Source organism: Molossus molossus, unplaced genomic scaffold, assembly GCF_014108415.1.
Source record: "Molossus molossus isolate mMolMol1 unplaced genomic scaffold, mMolMol1.p scaffold_m16_p_16, whole genome shotgun sequence".
NCBI lineage: Eukaryota > Metazoa > Chordata > Mammalia > Chiroptera > Molossidae > Molossus > Molossus molossus.
Window position 1 is genome coordinate 4,166,294 of NW_023425351.1, and position 19,112 is coordinate 4,185,405.

Consider the following 19,112-nt stretch of genomic DNA (forward strand, 5'->3'; position numbering starts at 1 on the left):
ATCACAAGTACCTTTCAATATGAAAATTCATTATGGGTTATTCAAAATAAGACACACTGTGTTAATTATTTAGATTAGCCAGGTATACACACATAAAGTATCTCCAAAATTATAAGTAATGTTCAAATTCAGGCAACATCATATAACACAAACTCATTTTGCCAGTCACAAATAAAGCAGTATAATTCTTTCTTGTCTTCTATGTACATTTACAAGGAACAAAAAGAATGTTATCACAAGATGGGTTGGCAAAGGACAGCCTGCATGTGGGATCTGGCCTGCCATCTTTTCTGTATATTAAGTTCCTTGGAGTACAGCCTCTCATTCATTCACATGTTGTTTTGGCCGCTCCCACGGTACAATGGCAGAGTTCAGCAGCTGTGACACAGCCAAAAATACTTACTCTCTGGTCCATCATAAAAAGTTTGCTGATCCCTGTCCTAAAACATTATTTCCCCTGGCATCCTGTCTCTCATGCTACACCTCCCAAGATAATGATCTGATAAAGGCTCTGATAGAATTTGACAGAATTATATGACAATTTGTTAACAGGGAAGCTTTACCATGTGTCTGCTTGCTCTGACTCCGTGTCAGCCACATACGTCACAGTGTTCATGGGGGCACTTGACATGAGTTGCTCTTTGACTGACAAGCCTTGGGAAAGGCTCAGCCCTGGACTCATCATCCTGGATCCTGCAAATCATAAGTGTGAAAGAAAGAACACAGCTACTGGACACAAGAACACTTGGTCACTCACTATTGTTATATTGTGTCATGCTGACAGAACTAACCATGTAAGTAAGACAGCACATGGCTGTCTCCAGTCAGTGGAGCCAACAAATAGTTAACGAAATGGCCTCTATGATGAGTTTATCTAAACTAAATCATTTTATTTATTTTTATTATTATTTTTTTAATCCTCATTCAAGGATATTTTTACATTTATCTTCAGACAGAGTGGGGGTGGAGACAGAGAGAGAGAGAGAAAGAGAAACAACGATGTGAGAGAAACCATCGATTGGTTGCCATCCGCATGACCCCACTGGGGCCGGGGACAAACAGCAACCGAGGTACATGCCCTTGGTCAAAATCAAACCCAGGACTCTTTGGTCCTCAGGCCAACACTCTAACCGCTGAGCCAAACCGGCCAGGACTAAACTAAATCATTTGATAGCTATGTCATATCCTTCATGGTAAAGAATTAAGTAAAAATAATCAACTTAAATTCTAACTCAAATAATGCTTTAAATCAATAGACACAAAATTACAGTTCTTCCCCAAAGAAAGTGTATCTACCCTACCATCTACACAAATCATAACGTAAGTTCTATTTTTAGAAGGAATACACTATCTGAAAAATATACATAAATAATTTTAGACAAATTTTTTGGCTACTAAAGAAAATCATGACTATGTCATCATTTTAGTTACTAGGACAGCGACTTAGCTCAAGTGCCGCTCTCCTGGCACACTTCTCTGAACCTGCACTGGAAGAGGGCCTTCATCTCAACTCCCATGCACCTGCCCATTAACTTCAATACACTATCTCCAGCTGTGGGACCTGCATTAGTGAACCTCTCTATGCTGGACGTTTCTATCTATAAAATGGGGAAGTTGAGGGTAAAATGACCTGACATACGGATGGCACTTGGAAATGCTTGGAGCACAGTAAGCACTGTGCAAGTGTGGGTGTTACCACTGCTTCACTGTGCATGGCGCTGTACATCTGTGACTTTCCCTTCTGTCTCGGAGCTGGGACGGAAGCCATTCATTTCTGTCTCCAGTCCCAGAGCAATGTTTGGTAAATAGTGAACATAAATAGGTTAATGGGATTAAATTGGAGCTGAACATTTTGATAAATGGCATTTACTAAGTATCTAGGCTCAATTATCACTGTTAGGTCTTCATGACATAGATGTGTCTAACAAATGTTTACTACTGATTTCAAATTTAGATATTTAAAGACTGCCACTCTCCTTAGGTGACCACCTCACAAGCTCACTTGGCATTTCCTTGAACATACATATCCCTAAAACTCATTTTTGCTTGCACAGAAGTTTGCAAAAAATAATAATTACAGATGTTTATATAATCACTAAAAGAAACATTTATAAATGGAACCCAATAACCCAGAATAACTGATGTCTGTCAACAGTAAGATCATTTACAATGTTCCCCCTGCTGAAAATATCAGAGGGCAGGGATTATTTGGTCTGGTCTGCTCACCTCTTTATTCCAAGTGTTTAGAATAATTACAGGTATATAACAAATGTTCAATTAATACTTGTTGAATAAGTAAATGGATGACCATAGCAGGAGGAAAGAAAGGAGGGGTGAGACAGGGAAAGAGATATGCATTTGTTCTGTTCCCCCAAACGGGCTGTCTTCTAAAACTGTAAGTCAGAGGTGTATGACTTGGAACCCACACTGACCTACCTATGAATGTGTGCAAGAAGTAATACTACTGCCTGGCTGGTGTGGCTCAGTGGTTGAGTGTCAACCCATGGACTGATAGGTCCCAGTTCAATTCCTGGTCAGGGCACATATCCAGGTTTTGGGCCCAATCTCCAGGGGAGGGCATGTGGGAGGCAGCCAATCGATGTTCTCTCTCATCGATGTTTCTCTCTCTCTCTCTCTCTCTCTCTCCCTTCCTCTCTCTCTAAAATCAATAAAGTAAAAAAAATGTTTTAAAAAAGAAGTACTACTACTAATTATGATGTAGATTTTTACCAGTTCCTTATGACCTTGTTTCTATATGAAACTATACAACAGAAGAAGTAATGGTCTATAAATCCAAATTTTAGGATTGGCTTGGCCATATAGTATCTCTGGGACCTTAACTCTTCTCAGCCTTGAGATCTCTTACCTTTTAATAAGAAGACAGATCAGATGATCTCTAGGGCCATAAATACATTCCAACCATGGATGATGAAATGGCAAAGATAATTGCTGCTCCACAATGGCAAAGATAATCTTATGTACCAACAACTTAGTTCAAATTAAGTAAATATTCATGCCTCCTACAAACAAGTAATGTGCTTGGTGCTGTCAGGGATAGTCAACAAGAGCTTACAAACAACACAGTGACTGGTAGAGGCATGGAAACAGTTGGGTAGATTTCAAAGTAGGAAGAAACTCTAACTGCAATGTAAACAGAAGTTGCTGGGGTAGAGAATAGAGTAACTGATTCTGACTTGGAGGAGAGTTATGAGAGAAAACAATTTGGAAAAGCTCCACGACAGAGATAAGTATCTGTGGAGGAGGCAGATCTGGAGCAGGAACAAGGACCATAGGAGCAAGGTCAAGAGTAGGGACTAGAAATAAAAGAGCATGCCCTGGCCGGTTTGGCTCAGCGGTTAGAGCGTCGGCCTGCGGTCCTGAGAGACCCGGGTTTGGTTCCCGCTAAGGGCATGTACCTCGGTTGCAGTTTGTCCCCGGCCCTGGTTGGTTGTGCGGGTGGCAGCCACTCGATGTGTCCCTTTCATATCGATGTTTCTCTCTCTCTCTCTGTTCCACTCTCCCGCCCCCACTCTACCTGAACAAAAAATGGAAAAATGTCCTCGGGTGAGGATAAAAAAAAGAAAAGAAATAAAAGTGCATGTGTGTTCTGTAAGGTATATTTGAAAAAGTGAGGATGTGAGGAGACAGGCTGCGGCTAAACTCTCGAGGACTCACAAGTCTAGACAAGGTTATGGGTTTACTCAATCGAGTGAGAAGTAAGAGTTTTAAAGGGAAAATGATTGCAGTGGCAAAGTAAAATGTTAACTGTAGAGATGGATATAGAGACAGGACCTCTACGGGGCCGATAAGCAGCCCTCAAGACAGACAGATGTGCAGGGTTCACATAGGGCAGAAGCTGTGGGAGGGCATGGGAACAGCCTCTGAGCAGCAGCTGCAGAGGGAGTACTTTAAGTCTTGTAAGAATGAGGAACGACTGACATAAAAGGAGGCTCCTGTCTAGTTAGTCCTTCCCTAGATAATCTAACCCACTGGTTCTTGGCATTTGTATGAGAAACACAAGCATAAATTCAATTAAAACAAACAAAAAGATGTCTTGGCCATATCCCAGAATATTTTAAATTACGGAGAATGTAAATTTGCATTTAAAAAAATGTTTCTGAAGCATTTACCTAGTTGAGAATTAGTTTTCTAAAAGATAAACAAAGGACAGTTGTCCTACATAGGGGCTGGGACAAGCGGAGCTACTCAGACACAATTGTTTGTTTTTACACGTTTTTTGGTGTGTTGTTAAAAGCTTGCAATTATTGATAGGATTCGTTTGTTTTGTGTTTTTCTGTAACAGAACAGAAATCCTGTCAATAACAGTATCTAGAGCGCATACTGTCTCTGAAGGTGGTGTAGTGTCTCCAAGAAGTGGCTGTTTGGATCCATACTGACGCGCATCTCTCTCAGAGGCTGGGAAGTTGTCTTTAGCTTTGACTCCAGGGGTGAATTTTGGGGAAATACTCAACATAACACAATTCCAGAAAAATACATTCTTTGGATATACTGAAAACTTCACAAGCATTTAAAACTGTAGGTGAAGGTCAGCTACATACAGAAACATACCTAGTGTGCTCAGTGGGAAAGGGAGAGACAGCTGGTGAGGAAGCATTCTCATCCAGAGTAAAATACTAGCCTGTCAAACTGTTACCAGATCTCTGTCCTTTCACATCTGCTCCCATCGCCCCACACCGTTTCTCAGAATTTCACACATCCAAGTATCTGCTCTCTGCACCGCAGAGCATTGAAATCATAGCAGCTTTCACTTAAGAGTCAGTTTAATCAAATGATTTGCTACATGATCTCTGGCTAATTTTTTAATTTCTCTGTACATTAGTTCCCTTATCTATAAAGTGCAGACGATGTCATTTATCTTAAAAAGATTGTTTTGCAGACTAAATTTGATGATGTATGTAAATCACTTCCGTCTCTGCAAACTCAAGAGACAGCCATTATTATTACCAATTGTTACTAGTAATGATCTACACACCTAACCAATTCCTGGCCATCAGGCTCTAATGTCTCTCTCCTTCCAAAATCTAGCTTAGCACATTCCTAGCTGGTCTAAACCAGGTTGCAGAGTACAGTCTCTCAGGAGGCACACTGTCCAACTGCATTCAGTGGGCCATAACGTGAGCAATATCCCTGGGTGCACGGTGAGGTATGCTGTCTCCCTTAGCTGAAGTCCAATCACTGCTGACAAGTAACTATAGGAAAATAAATGTATACAGGCATACAGAATGGATGCTCTCATAGCCAGGGAAAGAAGAGAAAGGAGAGATCCTAGGGAGAATAAACATAAAAATATCTAGGGTCCAAAAGCAAGCGGCAAAGAATAAATGAATCATCCTGACGGCCAGAGCAGCTCATTTTCAGGAAAAGCAGGGGAACATGCGCTAACAGCAGGGGCAAGCGCTGCCGCCTGCAAGCACACGGCTGTGCCAGCCAGCACCGAGCTGACTGCAGCACTGGCCCTTCACCTCAGAAATGGCACCACCAGCAACCAGCGACTCATGCCAAAACTACAAGTTGTTTCCAAGCTATACCCTGAATCTGTTCTGCTTCTCCACAGCTGCCACCGCAGTCCCAGGCCCCTGGCGCCCCCACCTGGACTGCCACAAGAGCTTTCCACTTGATCCCCACTTCCTGGACCCCAGAATCCATTCTCCATAGACACAGCTGTGCTCAGGTCCTCCTCTCTGGAACTCTGCTCCCCAGATCCTCCCACCCTGCCCCTTCTCATCACGCAGAACGCGTGATGCCCCAAAGTTATTTCCGCAGTAACACCCTCTTGACCACCAGCTACAACAGCCCACTCCCAGCACTCCACACCTCACTGTTTCTCAGCTTCTCTTTGTACTTGGCACTAACAGAATGTATATGAAGTGTTTGTTTGCTAACTGTCTGAATCCCGACCTTCAGAATATAAAGTTCACAATAACAGGTAACTTGTTTACTTTATTCACCACTGTACCTTCAGCACGTAGAATAGTGCCCAGTACGCAGCAGCCACAAATATTTATCCAGTGAATAAATGACTGAGTGGAAAAGGTGAGTTTTAAAGGCATTGGAAATGCTGACCCCTGGCAAATACACAGTAATGTGCATACAGCCCATTGTCAATTACATAATAAAGTTGCCAAAGAGTCAATAAAACAGTACTTGATTCTTTGAGACAACATGGAGGGACCTGGAGAGTATTATGCTAAGTGAAATAAGCCAATCAAAGAAAGACAAATACCACATGATGTCACTAATTTGTGGAATATAATGAACAAAAAAAGCTGATGAACAAAATAGACCCAGAGACATAGAAAGAAGTATGGTTCAGACTGACAAACCTCAGAGGAGGGGAATAAGCGGGAGGGAGAAATAAACCAAAGAACTTATATGCACGTATGCGTAACCAATGGACATAGACAATAATGCTTGGCTAGGGGGTGGTGAGATAGGGAGGAGGGTGACTGGGGGACAAAGGAGAAACATCTACAACAAAAATAAATTAATTAATTAAAAAATATATTTAAAAAAAACAATACATAAATTACCTGTATTGGGCTGGGCTTGAGGGTCACAGTAATTCTCTGTAGTTATGAAAATCACTGCCAATCCAATTTCTGCTTCAGGAATAGGTCTAAGACCCTGCCTATTAGAATAAAATAGTTTAATTGTTATGATATATTCATTCCAATTAACAAATTTATTAAGATGAAGTCAAGTTGAATCTATCTCCCCCACCTAAGGGGCCCAGGAATTTTATGATATGGAGAGAATTTCAAATATGCATAGTGTTGGCTTACTCACTGAGTAAGGTTACACTGGGCAAGTCCACCACATTTACTAACTCAGGCATTTCATCTGTAAAGGTCTGGAGTAAAGGATACAGGTCCTTCATTTCTAAAATGCTATAATTTTCAGGACAAGAAGACAACAGTAATACTCAAAAGAAGCAATAAAAAAGATTTTTGTAAGCAAATCTATGATTACTAAAATCCTAAAAGAAAACTTAAAGGAGAAAAAGAAGTAGGGAGAAAGGGAAGGAGGGAGAAAAGTAGAAAGAACTATGTATAAGCTGAATCTAGACGTGGTATGATTTAAAGTTTAGTAAATTAAATCATTTTACCAAATTTACATGTGTTAAGGAATCTTATTAAAGGAATCTTATGGTGAACCTATCTTCTGTTATTTTGTAATGTGAATAATGATTGATTTTATAAAACAAAAGCAACATACAGAAACTATACCTCAAATTTTAAGAACTACAAAATTCCTTTTAATACTCATTGCAAGATATTTTAAGAGGCTGCAGAAGTTTAAAAGGTCTTTTTCAGATGCTTTAACATTTGTTCTTTAATGTATTGACTGGGTTAACTTACATTAACTTATGTGCAATTCTAATAGTGGTATACTAAAAAAAAATTTACAAATTATTATAAACAAGTGACCACATATACCTACTTACAATTCAGGTAATTAAAAATTGATACTTTGTTACCCTTCTAAAGGTTTTTGAAACTATAAATATACTATGAAAATTAGTTATAAAGATTGGCTGTATAAAATAAAGTTGAAACATTTAAAACACATATTTAATAACTGCTATACAGACATTACATTATCTTAGTTGGGGAAACAGTAGAAGCACCCTCTTGAAGTCAACACTGAGATATATCTGGCTATATCACCACTCCCTTTCAACACGGCTCCGGAGGTCCCAGGGGACACACAACATACATATATAGAAGCAAAAAAAATATTTCTGTAAGCAAATCTATGATTACTAAAATCCTAAAAAAAAAAAATTAGAGAAAAAGAAGTAGGGAGAAAGGGAAGGAGGGAAAGAAGTACAAAGAGAAGTATACACACACACACATATGGAGAGAGGGAGAGAGAGAGGTATCAGAGACATGATGATTAAAAATAGGACAGAAGTGTCATTATTTACAGATATGGTTTATACAAAAAAAGACTACAGATGAATTATAGCAAGGTTGTGGAATAAAAGAATAGTATCTAAATTTCAGCTAAATTTCTATCCATCAACAGGAAACAACTAAAAGATATACTTAAGAAATAACATGTGTTTATGTTATACCTACCACAGATGTACTATCTGCCAGAAAATATGTAGTATCTAGGCAGACCTAATAAATAGGATTTGAGATCTCTCCAGAGAAATGAGAAAAACTGTTAATTATCACCAAATTGATCTGTGGAGTCAATAAAATTCCTAATCAAATTTCCAAAAAGGTTTTTGGAAAGATGCTTCTAAAATGTATGTGGAAAAGTAAAGAGCCAAGAATAGCCAGGGTGCTTCTGAGGAAGAGCAGACGGAGAGCCTATACTGCTGGACATGAGGGTGTTATTTTTTTTTTCCTCTTTAGTGATTTAGAGAGAGAGGAGGTGAGAAGAAGAGAGATGGAAACATCGATGAGAGAGAACATCGATTGGCCGCCTCCTGCAAGCCCCCCATTGAGGTCCACAACCTGGGCATGTGTCCTGACAGGAATCTTGGTGCATGAGTCGATGCTCAACCACTGAGCCACACTGGCCAGACATGACGGTGTTAATGTAGTGTTGGTGCAAAATGGATGCTGATCAGTGGAGGAAGATAAAGTCAAACCGCTCCAATGTACTTGGAGCTTTGGTATAAACAGAATCCATTCCAGATAGATTAAAAACAAATTTCAAAACAAAATATCAAAATACTAGTACACAATATAGGTGAATAATCTGATCCATGAATAGAAAAGGATTTCTTAAGCAAAATACAAGAACCACATATAATGAAATCTTTGTAATAATTATTGTATATGCTTTTTCATTGTTATGTAGAGTGCACCAAAAGTTACATACAAAGCCTCCTACTTGCATATATATATGTATTTTTTTACTATTAAAGAATAATAAAGTACCTTTGGAGCATATCCATAATTGAATGAATCCATTTTTTCTGAGAGTCAGAAATTAAGGTCTGCGAATTTGTTATTCCTATATCAATAACACAAGTTCCAGAAGCCAAAAAGAAACTCTCTTCTTCTTCATTTTCTTCTGTTATCAACCTAGCAACTCCTCCTCCAAAAACAACTGCTGGACTTAATTTTTTATGCTAAAAATGGAAAGAAGAAAAAAGTAATATAACAGCCACAATTAATTTTGAGTATTTTCTAAAATTTGTAAGAATTTGATCTGGAAATAAAATGAAAGAACTGACATAGAATTGGTCCTACTCCTTAAGAGGAAATCTGGGCCTCCATTCTGAGAAAATTCCTGGTTCACAGGCGCCTCTGCAGCTTTGGAACATCATACTGTCCACAGGGCCGAAGGGCAGGGCTTCCCACCCGAGACTAAAACCCTAGAACTCCCACTTCAGCACACGGAAGACATTCAACACTAATCCAACAAATCAGAACTTAAACCAGTTCTTCCCACCCCAATTTACATATTTATGTAAACTTAATTAATAGGCCAACTGACGGATATTAAGGAATATTATAATCATGTACATGATAGGCAGTTTTTTATTTGATGCCACACTTTTGCAAAAAATCTCAAAAGACAATGCATTAACAGCTATTGAAAACAGTACTAATTTTTCCTCGTGTGTAATGTTTTGTTTAGAAAAATTTAGCTTATAGCATTACCTGCTTGGCACTCAGAAATACAAATGTTTTCCCTTTGAAAATCTGTTTTCTTTCCTGCCGTCCTGACAGATCAATATTTTTACTTCCAATGGCTGGCTCATCAATAGGTGGGTAAAAACTGTAAAAAAATTAAAGTATATTCTAATTATAAACTACTCTGTATGCATGCTGTTAAATTTGGAAATGGAGTAGCTCTCTAGACACTAGAAAGGCTTAATTTCCATAATACCATTTTATTATTTTAAAGAAGTTTTTATCTAGGACAAAATGACAAAAAGCATCTAAATGCTTTTTCTAGAATATTGTGACAGGTGCCACATACAACAGAACTGGTTTTTGTTTGTTTTTTGACAATCATAACAAGACACAATTAAATATATATACGACTCAAGTTACATGAATTACAAAAGCTGAGAGAGACATCCATAAAGATTAGATTCTACCACCATCTTGTGTTTGCTTGGGAACCAGTATATATTAATAGTTTTTGTACTCCAATTCTGTGAACTTCTACTATAAGTGTTTTGTTACAGGTCTCTTTAAGGAAGCTCAGGAAATTAAGTTCTACATAATTTTGTCAGTTTAAATTAAATCTCCAAAGTAAGATTTAAAAATACAATCTTTTAGCTCTTTAATACAATGCTATAAAAACATCTTAATCACCAATGAAAATGTGGGAAAAGAAGAAAATAGAGAGGAGCCCGGCTGCTGTGACTCAGTGGATTGAGCATGGTCCCATGGACTGAGAGATCCAGGTTCGATTCCCAGTCAGGGCACATGCTGGGGCTGCCGGCTCAATCCCCAGTAGTGGGCGTGCAGGAGGCAACCGATTGATGTTTCTCTCACATAGATATTTCTATCTCTTTTTTAAAAAAATCAATAAAACATTATTTAAAAAAGAAAATAAAAAGGAAAAAATCAACAGATAATCCTTAACTCTCTCATCAGTCCAGTCTCAACTTTCTACATACTCAGATATTTTGCTATAGCTATTCAGAAGTGACCAGCCTTTCAGCTTACCTCTACCTTCTAGTAAAAATTACTAATGTCCATGGATAATGGAAGGCTCCGTATTGTCAAGCTGTCAGTTCTTCCTAACTTGATCTGTAAATTCAATGCAATCCCAATAAAACTACCAGCAAGTCATTTTGTGGATACTGACATATTCTAAAATTTTATATGAAGAAGCAAAAGACCCAGAATAGCCAACAATACTGAAGAACAACAAAGTTAAGAATACTGATGCTGCCTGAATTCAAGAATCACTATGAAGCTACAGTAATTAAGACAGTGTGGTACTGACCAAAAAATAGACAACATCGGGCCGGGTACAGGAGGCTTATAGCCTGTCTTCCCCTGTCTCTTGCTAACAGTGCAGACATAACTGCACCAAAAAGGATGTACTTTTGGTGAGGTAAAAATACTGTAGCATGCCTTCCAATTTCAAACCCAGGACTAGCGACAATGCTTTTTTCAGAACTAAAAGAGGAGGCAGTTATGTAATAAAGCCACAACAATTTATTTCATATTCCTACTACTCAATGTAACCCTTTTTCTATTTAATAGTTGAGTTAAAAAAAAAAAGTCTTCAACAAGCATCAAATGGATCCCAGTAGGTGTAGGAACTGATTAAGGGAAAAACTACGTATTTTTTTTAAAAAACATTAAAAATCTGATTTTCAATTGCCATCATCAAGCATGGACTAATGTAACAGACTTTCCCAGTTAACAATGAATCAGGAGTTACTGAACAATCTCTTGGCAGAAATGTTTTTGTGTAGCCATTCAGATTAATAAAGTCATAAACTGAGCCAGAAAAAAAAAATGTATGCCAAACCTAAAGTCAGAAACACCTGAGAATCAGAACAGTAAGTAGGAATCAATGACTAATTTGAAACCCTCTAAGACCATGAAACATACTCTCAGCAGCAGTAACCTATCCCAAGTAATCTAGAATTAATGATGGTTTGCACTCTGTAACAAGGGTCGTTATTTACAGCATTTATCAATTCCTCTAAGGAGGTTCATAAATTGGCTTCAGGGGAAAATGTGATTTTGTTGAAATACCACGCTAGCTGGGGGTATGTAAGTGAAGTTTCAGGTTCTCACAGGATCTAGGACTCAAAAAAGGTTAAGAATCATCTATTTTAAAATCCGAGGATCTCGTTCTGTTAATGTAATTAATGTAATGTTTATATTACTTCAAACATTATTAATACCATATCATTGAGCCTGGTGGTTCACAAATTTAGCAAAGCATATAAATAGAAATAAATAAATAAATAAATAAATAAATAAATAAATAAATAAAGCTAGCTAGTAAGCTATTATGAATCTCCCCACATATTGCAATTAGCAAAATTTCTTTTAACAAGCACCTATTATGATGCCAGGCAACGTGCTCAGACTTTGTATATACAAGTAGTTAAAATACCTAACACTAAATATGTAAATCCTCAGCAGGACAGGCATTAGTCTCCTTCTTCAAAGGAGTTAAGTGACTCTCAGGAGAAGAGAGCTCCATTCCCAGCCCTGGTACTGTCACAATTCTGGCTGGGAATCCTCTGGCTCCCAGACAGGTTGCTGCTGCACCACACAGTCCAGGGAGTGTCCACATGCAGGACGCCTGGCACTGGCCGGTGTGTTCTGCTAATGGCACCTTTGTGCTAGTCACTGCCCTTCAGTGTATTTCTTTAAATATTAGCATATACGTAACACTTGTTTCACCAAGATAAAAAACAACCAACACAGAATATGGGGATCGTTTCTTTACATACTAACAAAAAAAAACTTCACTAATAAAACTGAACTATAACCTTACATCCTGAAACAGTCATTAAAGAGGGAATTAACCTAAAAAAAATTAGTGCTATCATATTTTACATGCCATATTTTATTGTATTTAAAGTACACAATATACCTTTCAATTTGTGGAAGCTGTTTCTTGGACTGAACTGCTTTAAGAAATTCAGTAAAATACTCTGGCTTTACAATCGGACGTCCACAAATGAGTGCACATATTGTCTGAAAGAAGGAAATGTATGTGAATACCTATACTCGTGCTAGCTTATTTTATTTATTATCTACTTTTAATCCTCACCTGAGGATATTTTTCTATTTATCTTCAGATAGAGTGGGAGGAGAGAGAGGGAAAGGGAAAGAGAGAGGAACATCAATGAGAGAGACACATCAACTGGTTGCCTCCCACACAACCTGGTCCCGCAACCGAGGTATGTGCCCTTGGCCAGAATTGAACCTGAAACTCATTGGTTTGCAGGCCAATGCTCTACCACTGAGCCAAACTGGCCAGGGCTTTGCTAGATTATTTTAAAGAAAAGTTTTAAGTTATAGACTACAAAGGGGCTATTCTATTCTTTTTCCCTCTCATCTCTCTAGAAAGAAACCAGTCTATATAATAGAAGTCAGTTCAGTCACTGCTTAATTTAGTATATAAATCCCAACATAATCACTCACTTATGAACACCACCATATTTAGTATTAACTTATAAATTTCTTTGGGGACGTGGAAAAACATAATATAAAACACACATCAATTACAAAACGTATTCCAATTTTTAAAACATTAAAATGCTAAAAAATATGTTAGGATCGAGGCAATGTAACATGTGCCCGAGACAAGACTGTATCAAGAGAGAAACATGAAAGAGAAGACCTTTTCAGCCTACCTTTCCACAGATTGTGACTACGAAATAAGGTTTTTTCAAGAAAGTAAACAAAGGAATAACTGTTTGGGGTTAAGTAAAAGCTCAAAGTAAGTATTTATAGATGGGGTAGGGGCTTTAAGTAGCAAGTGAATGAAGATGTCAGCCTCAAATAAGATATATCCACAACATTTGAGAAAGATTAGGAAATACCTCCACTGGTAATACAAATGAAGAAGATTCAGCATAAGTCTGGAAATAATCCAGCTAAGGAAGGAACTTGTTTAAGTATGCTTCTAATAACATGATATTACCTAAATGTGAGCAAGCAATTTGGGGTATCTCTCAAGAATGGAATCTGAAAGGCATCAACAAATGAAATAACTGACTTATGAAGCAAAAGTGCGCAATTCAACACTGGGCTGAGTAAGCTCCAAAACATGTAATCCTGGGCAAAGGATTTAATTGCTCTGTGCCTCAGTTTCCTCTCCAGAAAATAAAAATTGAACTAAATGTGAAGTTCTATTTTGTTCTAACATTCAATGATTTTAAACACATAAGCTAACCTGTCTGTACTTTGGGAAATTTTACCAAAAAAGTAATGACGAGGTTTTCTTTTTTGGCATGTGATTGATCAGAAGTATCGAAAAGGATGGCTCTACAAGCCTTCACTGATTTATATTCAGGACTTTCACAGGGTGGCTGTCGGATCCCATCACTGAAAGTGTGTGCTCTGGTGAATGGGCGCTAGTTTCCAGGACTCTCATATACTCGGCTCCTATTTCATAGCCACCAAGCAAGAGCATGATTATGTCCTGTTTCTCAGGTACCTTGATTTCTGAGAGTCCACACATGATTTATGAATCTGTTACCTGTGGGTGTACTGGCATAAATAAGTACTCTGCTGAATTTATAAATCAATTTCATAAACTTGCAAAGATGATATAACCCTTGGTCAGAAATAACCTCACCAAGACACAAGTTTGACATGAGGTTCAATCTGAGCAGCAAGACCTTCTCTGCGACACCTCTGTAGCTATAACACGATCTTATTTAATTAATTATATTAAATATTAAAGGATTTTCCTATCATCTAACAAAGAAATCTAAATATCTGTTGCTTTACACTATAGATATTAACCTAAAACAATTCTATATATGTAGGATCAATCTATTTAATAGGAGATGAATCACCTCCCAATGTCTTTCTTCAATTAGTTTTGGATATAAATAAATCTGATGAAGATGCAAAATCTGCAAACACAACAAAATATATCACTGTTTTAATGAATAATCAGCATCTTCTAAATGTACATACTTAAAATCTCTAGATTGTGAAGGTACATTAAGGTAATACTAAACTACAAGAACTTAATAAATATTTATGATTAGGGCCTTAAACCAGATAAAAGAGCGTGAGATGAGATGACAGACTGGAGGAAGACAACTTGATGAGGAGGCAGAAGATGCTAATTGTGAAGACTGGCAGTTGCTCTCTAGTCACTTTGCTTTCAGACTAAAAACACAAGCTACACACTGAATAAACTTCTTGATGAACAAATAACGTAAATCATTCTTTAAAATGCTAAATCAACAAACCTTGAGGAGGGGGACAGGAAGGGAAGAGATAAACCAAAGAACTTATATGCACATATGCATAATCAGTGGACACAGACAACAATGCTGGGGGGGGCGGGATCGGGAGGAAGGTGTCTAGAGGGGGAGAAAGGAGAAACATCTGTAACAAAAATAAATAATAAAATATGGGGTTGGCATATATAAATCTACAACTAACAGTTCTGAAGGGTTTACAGTAAATGACTTGAAAAACAACTATGCATAGTGGGTGAGTTCACAGAACTCATTAACATAATAATGAGGCATTCAACCTACTTTAATGGTAACTTTAACTGATACCATGACAAGGTGAGTGCATTCTTCTGTCCAACTGTTTACAGTAAGTCCTCCCAGCTGCAGTAGGGCTTGATGTAAAGCAGTTTTCCAAGAGACATCTAAACAAGAAGGGCAAGCAACCAAAGGTTCATACTCCACTCTGCAAATGAAAATGAATTACATAAAGTTGTTATCACGGGTATAGAGATGGCAACTTATAGAACTTTAAACACGTGTTATTTTAATTTTTATGTATTACTAAGCTTTGTACCTAATAAAATCTAACTAAATATTCCCTAAATCTGGAGTTGCAAACAAAAAACAACGAAGTTAACATTCTACTTTCACTTATGGGAATCAAGGTTCCAAGGGCACCCCCAAACTCTTCCTCCCTCTGGTCACTTCCTATGACTGACAAGACCCACTGACAACAAACAGTACAAAGTTCACCGCTGTGCTAAGTAGAAACTAAATTAGACTTCCATGTGCTTTAGAATGTGACTGATGCAAATAAAGTGCTCCATTTTTAATATCAACTTTAAAAGTTCTTACCTGAATTTACTTTCAAACACTCCAAAAGCAACTCTATCCCCTGTCTGCAAAGTTTGGGAAAGGCCATTCTGCATTTTTTCCTTATTAACAAAGGTACCATACTTAGAAGTATCTTTTATCGTCAATACAGGGATTTCTTGTGTTTGACTCTGGAAAAAAAAATCAACAAACAATTTAAGTGTTCTACCAGTCAGTAAATATTCAATGATGTTTTTCTATACCTGTAAGAATAGAGATACAAAACCTAAATATCACTGAACAGATCCAGCACTTACTGGATAATGGCTTTTCTTTCTTATTACCGCCAACATGACCACGAGCACAGCTGTTTATATTTGGTTTTAGTACTTTTATCACCCAAGGTTGTAATTAAAACAACCAACCAAGCCAAACAAACTCAAAGCCATTCAAAAGAACTGTGGGGCAGGAACAACAGCTGTTTTCTCTAATAAAACAAATCGGTTCCCACTGTGCAAACCCACCTTGTAGGGAAAATACCTGTGTTCACAGGGGTGCACAAACCCTTTAACGCAGGATACTCACTGCTCCATCCCCAGGCTTGGCACACAGTAAGACTCAATGAATGTTTAGGTCAATATACATATATATGTCCTACTTCCTCTGCGTTTTTAAACCATTAAAATGAACAGTAAAATACTGGAACACAAATTTCAAATATCAAAATAAACAAACACCACTGGTACCACCCAAAAATGTATTTAATTTATTAACATTAAAAAAATCTAGCCCTGACCAGTGTGGCTCAGTTGGTCGGGCCTTACTTGCACAGGGAGGCCTCAGGGTGATTCCCAGTCAAGCTCAACCCCCAGTAGGGGGCGTGCAGGAGGCCGCTGATTGATGCTTCTCTCCCTCTTCCTCTCTCTCAAATCCTTTATTTAAATAAAAATATTTAAAAAGAATCTAATAGGTTTATAAAGTGAAAGTTCCTACAGACTTTCCTATATGCAGCAAGGCAATCTTTTGTGCCCTGACTGTGAGCCACTGAAGTACAACCAGTCACACACCTGGCCGGTCCTGAGAAAGCAGGCGGTTAACACAGCGTGACTGCGACTGATGGACTGATCGTTTTCAATGAGGATGCCACAGTTCTTCCTTCCAACCACGTACTCAACATCCGTCAAAAGTCGGTACGGTTCTAAGAAAATTAAAGAGGAAACTGGTAAACGTACACGTGTACACGCACGCACACGCGTGCACATATAAACAGGTATGGCAAGATTCCAATAAAGTATTTTCACTTTGCTCTTTAAATGTTAACAGTGCGCTCCCAAATGAAGCGTGTTTTTCCAGCAAAGCCTCACTGCAGGACGCAGAAGGCAGACTAGAGGAAAACCATGCTGAAAAGCGCGAACGTTCCACCCCGTTCACGTCTAAATTTATTGCGCATCGACCTTCGCGCAGCTGCCGGTGAACACGCGGCCCGCCCCGCCTCTAGGTAAACCTGCGGGGTGGCGCCGCGTCGAGGGCCGCGAGGGCCGCGCCGCCGCTACAGTGACGTGTCCGACGCCCCGCCCCCTCGCAAGGCGCGCCCCGCCTCCCGCCGTCGCCGGAAGATGACGAGAAGGGCGGGGCCGAGCCGGAAGAGCTCCTCATACCCTCTCTCCCCAGCATGTCCCTGGGAAATCGGCTCTTGATCATTTCCCTTCCGCCTCACCTCGGGCCGAGTCCGCCTCGGGGACCAGCTTCCACATGGATCCAGTCTTAGTGTCGGGACGACGTGCTGCTGCGAAACCTCAGCTCACAGATATGCGCGGCCGCGGCTCCCGCAAACTCGCGGGCTCTGTGACGTGCGCGCTCCCGGGACCGCGCCTGCGTAGGAAAAGTAGGCGGAGGGCAATTTGGCGCCTGGTCGCCACCTGGTGGCTAGGCGAAAATAGCGCAATCTATGGATGTGTACTGGATTAAAGGTCTGGGAAGTATGGATCCCATTTTCAGCTGTTGGCCATTAGATGATCTGCTTTTTTCTGATTGTGAATGGAAATAGCTTTGGCAATTAATTACAAAGCAACGTAAGGAAACTTCATACTTAAAGACACTAACGTACTAACCACTTATGTAATTCCAAGCATTTGCAGTTTCTTAAATTGCAGTAATTCCTTTGTATGGATCCTAATGATGGTGTTTGACGACTATGGTGACTATAACCATTTCACCCTGCCAACTTATTGTTTTTACTCTTCTCCAAATTACAATCAACCTCTCTTAACTTCTCTGTTTCATAATGGTACACTTTCATCTAGTCAGGAGCTGAATTCTTAACACTTCCCTTAGGACCTAACTGGTGCAGGCTCTGCTCCCACTTCAGGAGCCCCTCGTCCTGCGCTGATATCCATTCCACATCCTACACCCAACCAAGTGACTGCTATGACTTCTGGTCATAGAAGTTCTGGTTTTCAAAAGCACTGTGTAATGTAACAAAATGTATTCTAAAGTGATAGTTATTAAGTTATTAAGTCTGTGTGCTATTCGCACAAGGCTAGACAATAGGCAAATGGGTTGAATTAGAAAGACCCAAAAAAGATCCACACATATAAAGCAATTTAAATTTTCAAAAGTAATAGTACAGAGCAATGATGGAAAGGTTTTTTTGTTTTGTTGTTTTGTTTTCCAGTAATGATCTTGAGGGATGTTGGTTAACACTACAAAATAAGTAAAGACAGACCTTGTATCTCATACACACACAAAAAATCAACTCCATATGGATCGTAGATCTAAATATGACAGTAAAATAAATACTTTAAACGTAAAAATTATCAAGAATTAGCAAATCTTTCTTAAACGGAACACAAAAAAAGTGTGCCCCGCACCGCAGAATCCCTAAATTTCACTGATTTGGTGAACCCAGAACAATTTGTAGGAGTTTTCTTGTTGTTTTTCTGGGGGATATATACATGCTCACCGTGGCATCCAATACACTTGTGGATTCTTGTGAATCCAACCTAATTAGAATGCTGACGGGAGGAGGGGGTTCAGGCCGCGCCCCGGAGTTACAACCTGAGCCTGAGAGTGACGTCCGTGGGGTCGCACAGCACCCGGAACCACAACAGAGAGCAAGCGGGAGCTTCGGAGAGCCCAGCCCTGCTGTACGCAGCTCAGACCCGGTAGGAGGCGCGGGACGTCCGGGAGTCAAACCTGCCATACCCAGCTCCCGCCCGGACAGTCCCACAGCCACACCCCGACCCCGCTCCCTGGCCTCAGCCCCGGCCCGCCCCCGCTCCCTGGCCTCAGCCCCGGCCCGCCCCCCGCTCCCTGGCCTCAGCCCCGGCCCGCCCCCCGCTCCCTGGCCTCAGCCCCGGCCCGCCCCCGCTCCCTGGCCTCAGCCCCGGCCCGCCCCCCG

The 19,112-nt window shown here is 39.5% G+C and overlaps 1 protein-coding gene across 2 annotated transcripts in view; it reads right to left on the reverse strand.

Annotated features, from left to right (window-relative positions):
* The window catches only part of NBN (nibrin), a 36,006-nt gene extending 17,106 nt beyond the window's left edge, over positions 1–18,900 (reverse strand). Inside the window, exons 1-10 of one of the 2 annotated variants that reach the window (XM_036264178.1) lie at positions 18,675–18,900; positions 17,430–17,584; positions 16,780–16,910; positions 15,755–15,903; positions 15,203–15,362; positions 12,568–12,671; positions 9,648–9,765; positions 8,919–9,112; positions 6,552–6,649; positions 564–693 (exon numbers count right to left, since the gene is read on the reverse strand). In XM_036264178.1, the coding sequence (XP_036120071.1) occupies positions 564–693; positions 6,552–6,649; positions 8,919–9,112; positions 9,648–9,765; positions 12,568–12,671; positions 15,203–15,362; positions 15,755–15,903; positions 16,780–16,910; positions 17,430–17,466 (1,121 nt within the window). In that variant the 5' untranslated portion in view covers positions 17,467–17,584; positions 18,675–18,900. The remainder of the gene's footprint in view (positions 1–563; positions 694–6,551; positions 6,650–8,918; positions 9,113–9,647; positions 9,766–12,567; positions 12,672–15,202; positions 15,363–15,754; positions 15,904–16,779; positions 16,911–17,429; positions 17,585–18,674) is intronic. The other variant, XM_036264179.1, reaches the window with a different exon arrangement.
* Between the last annotated feature and the right edge of the window lie 212 nt (positions 18,901–19,112).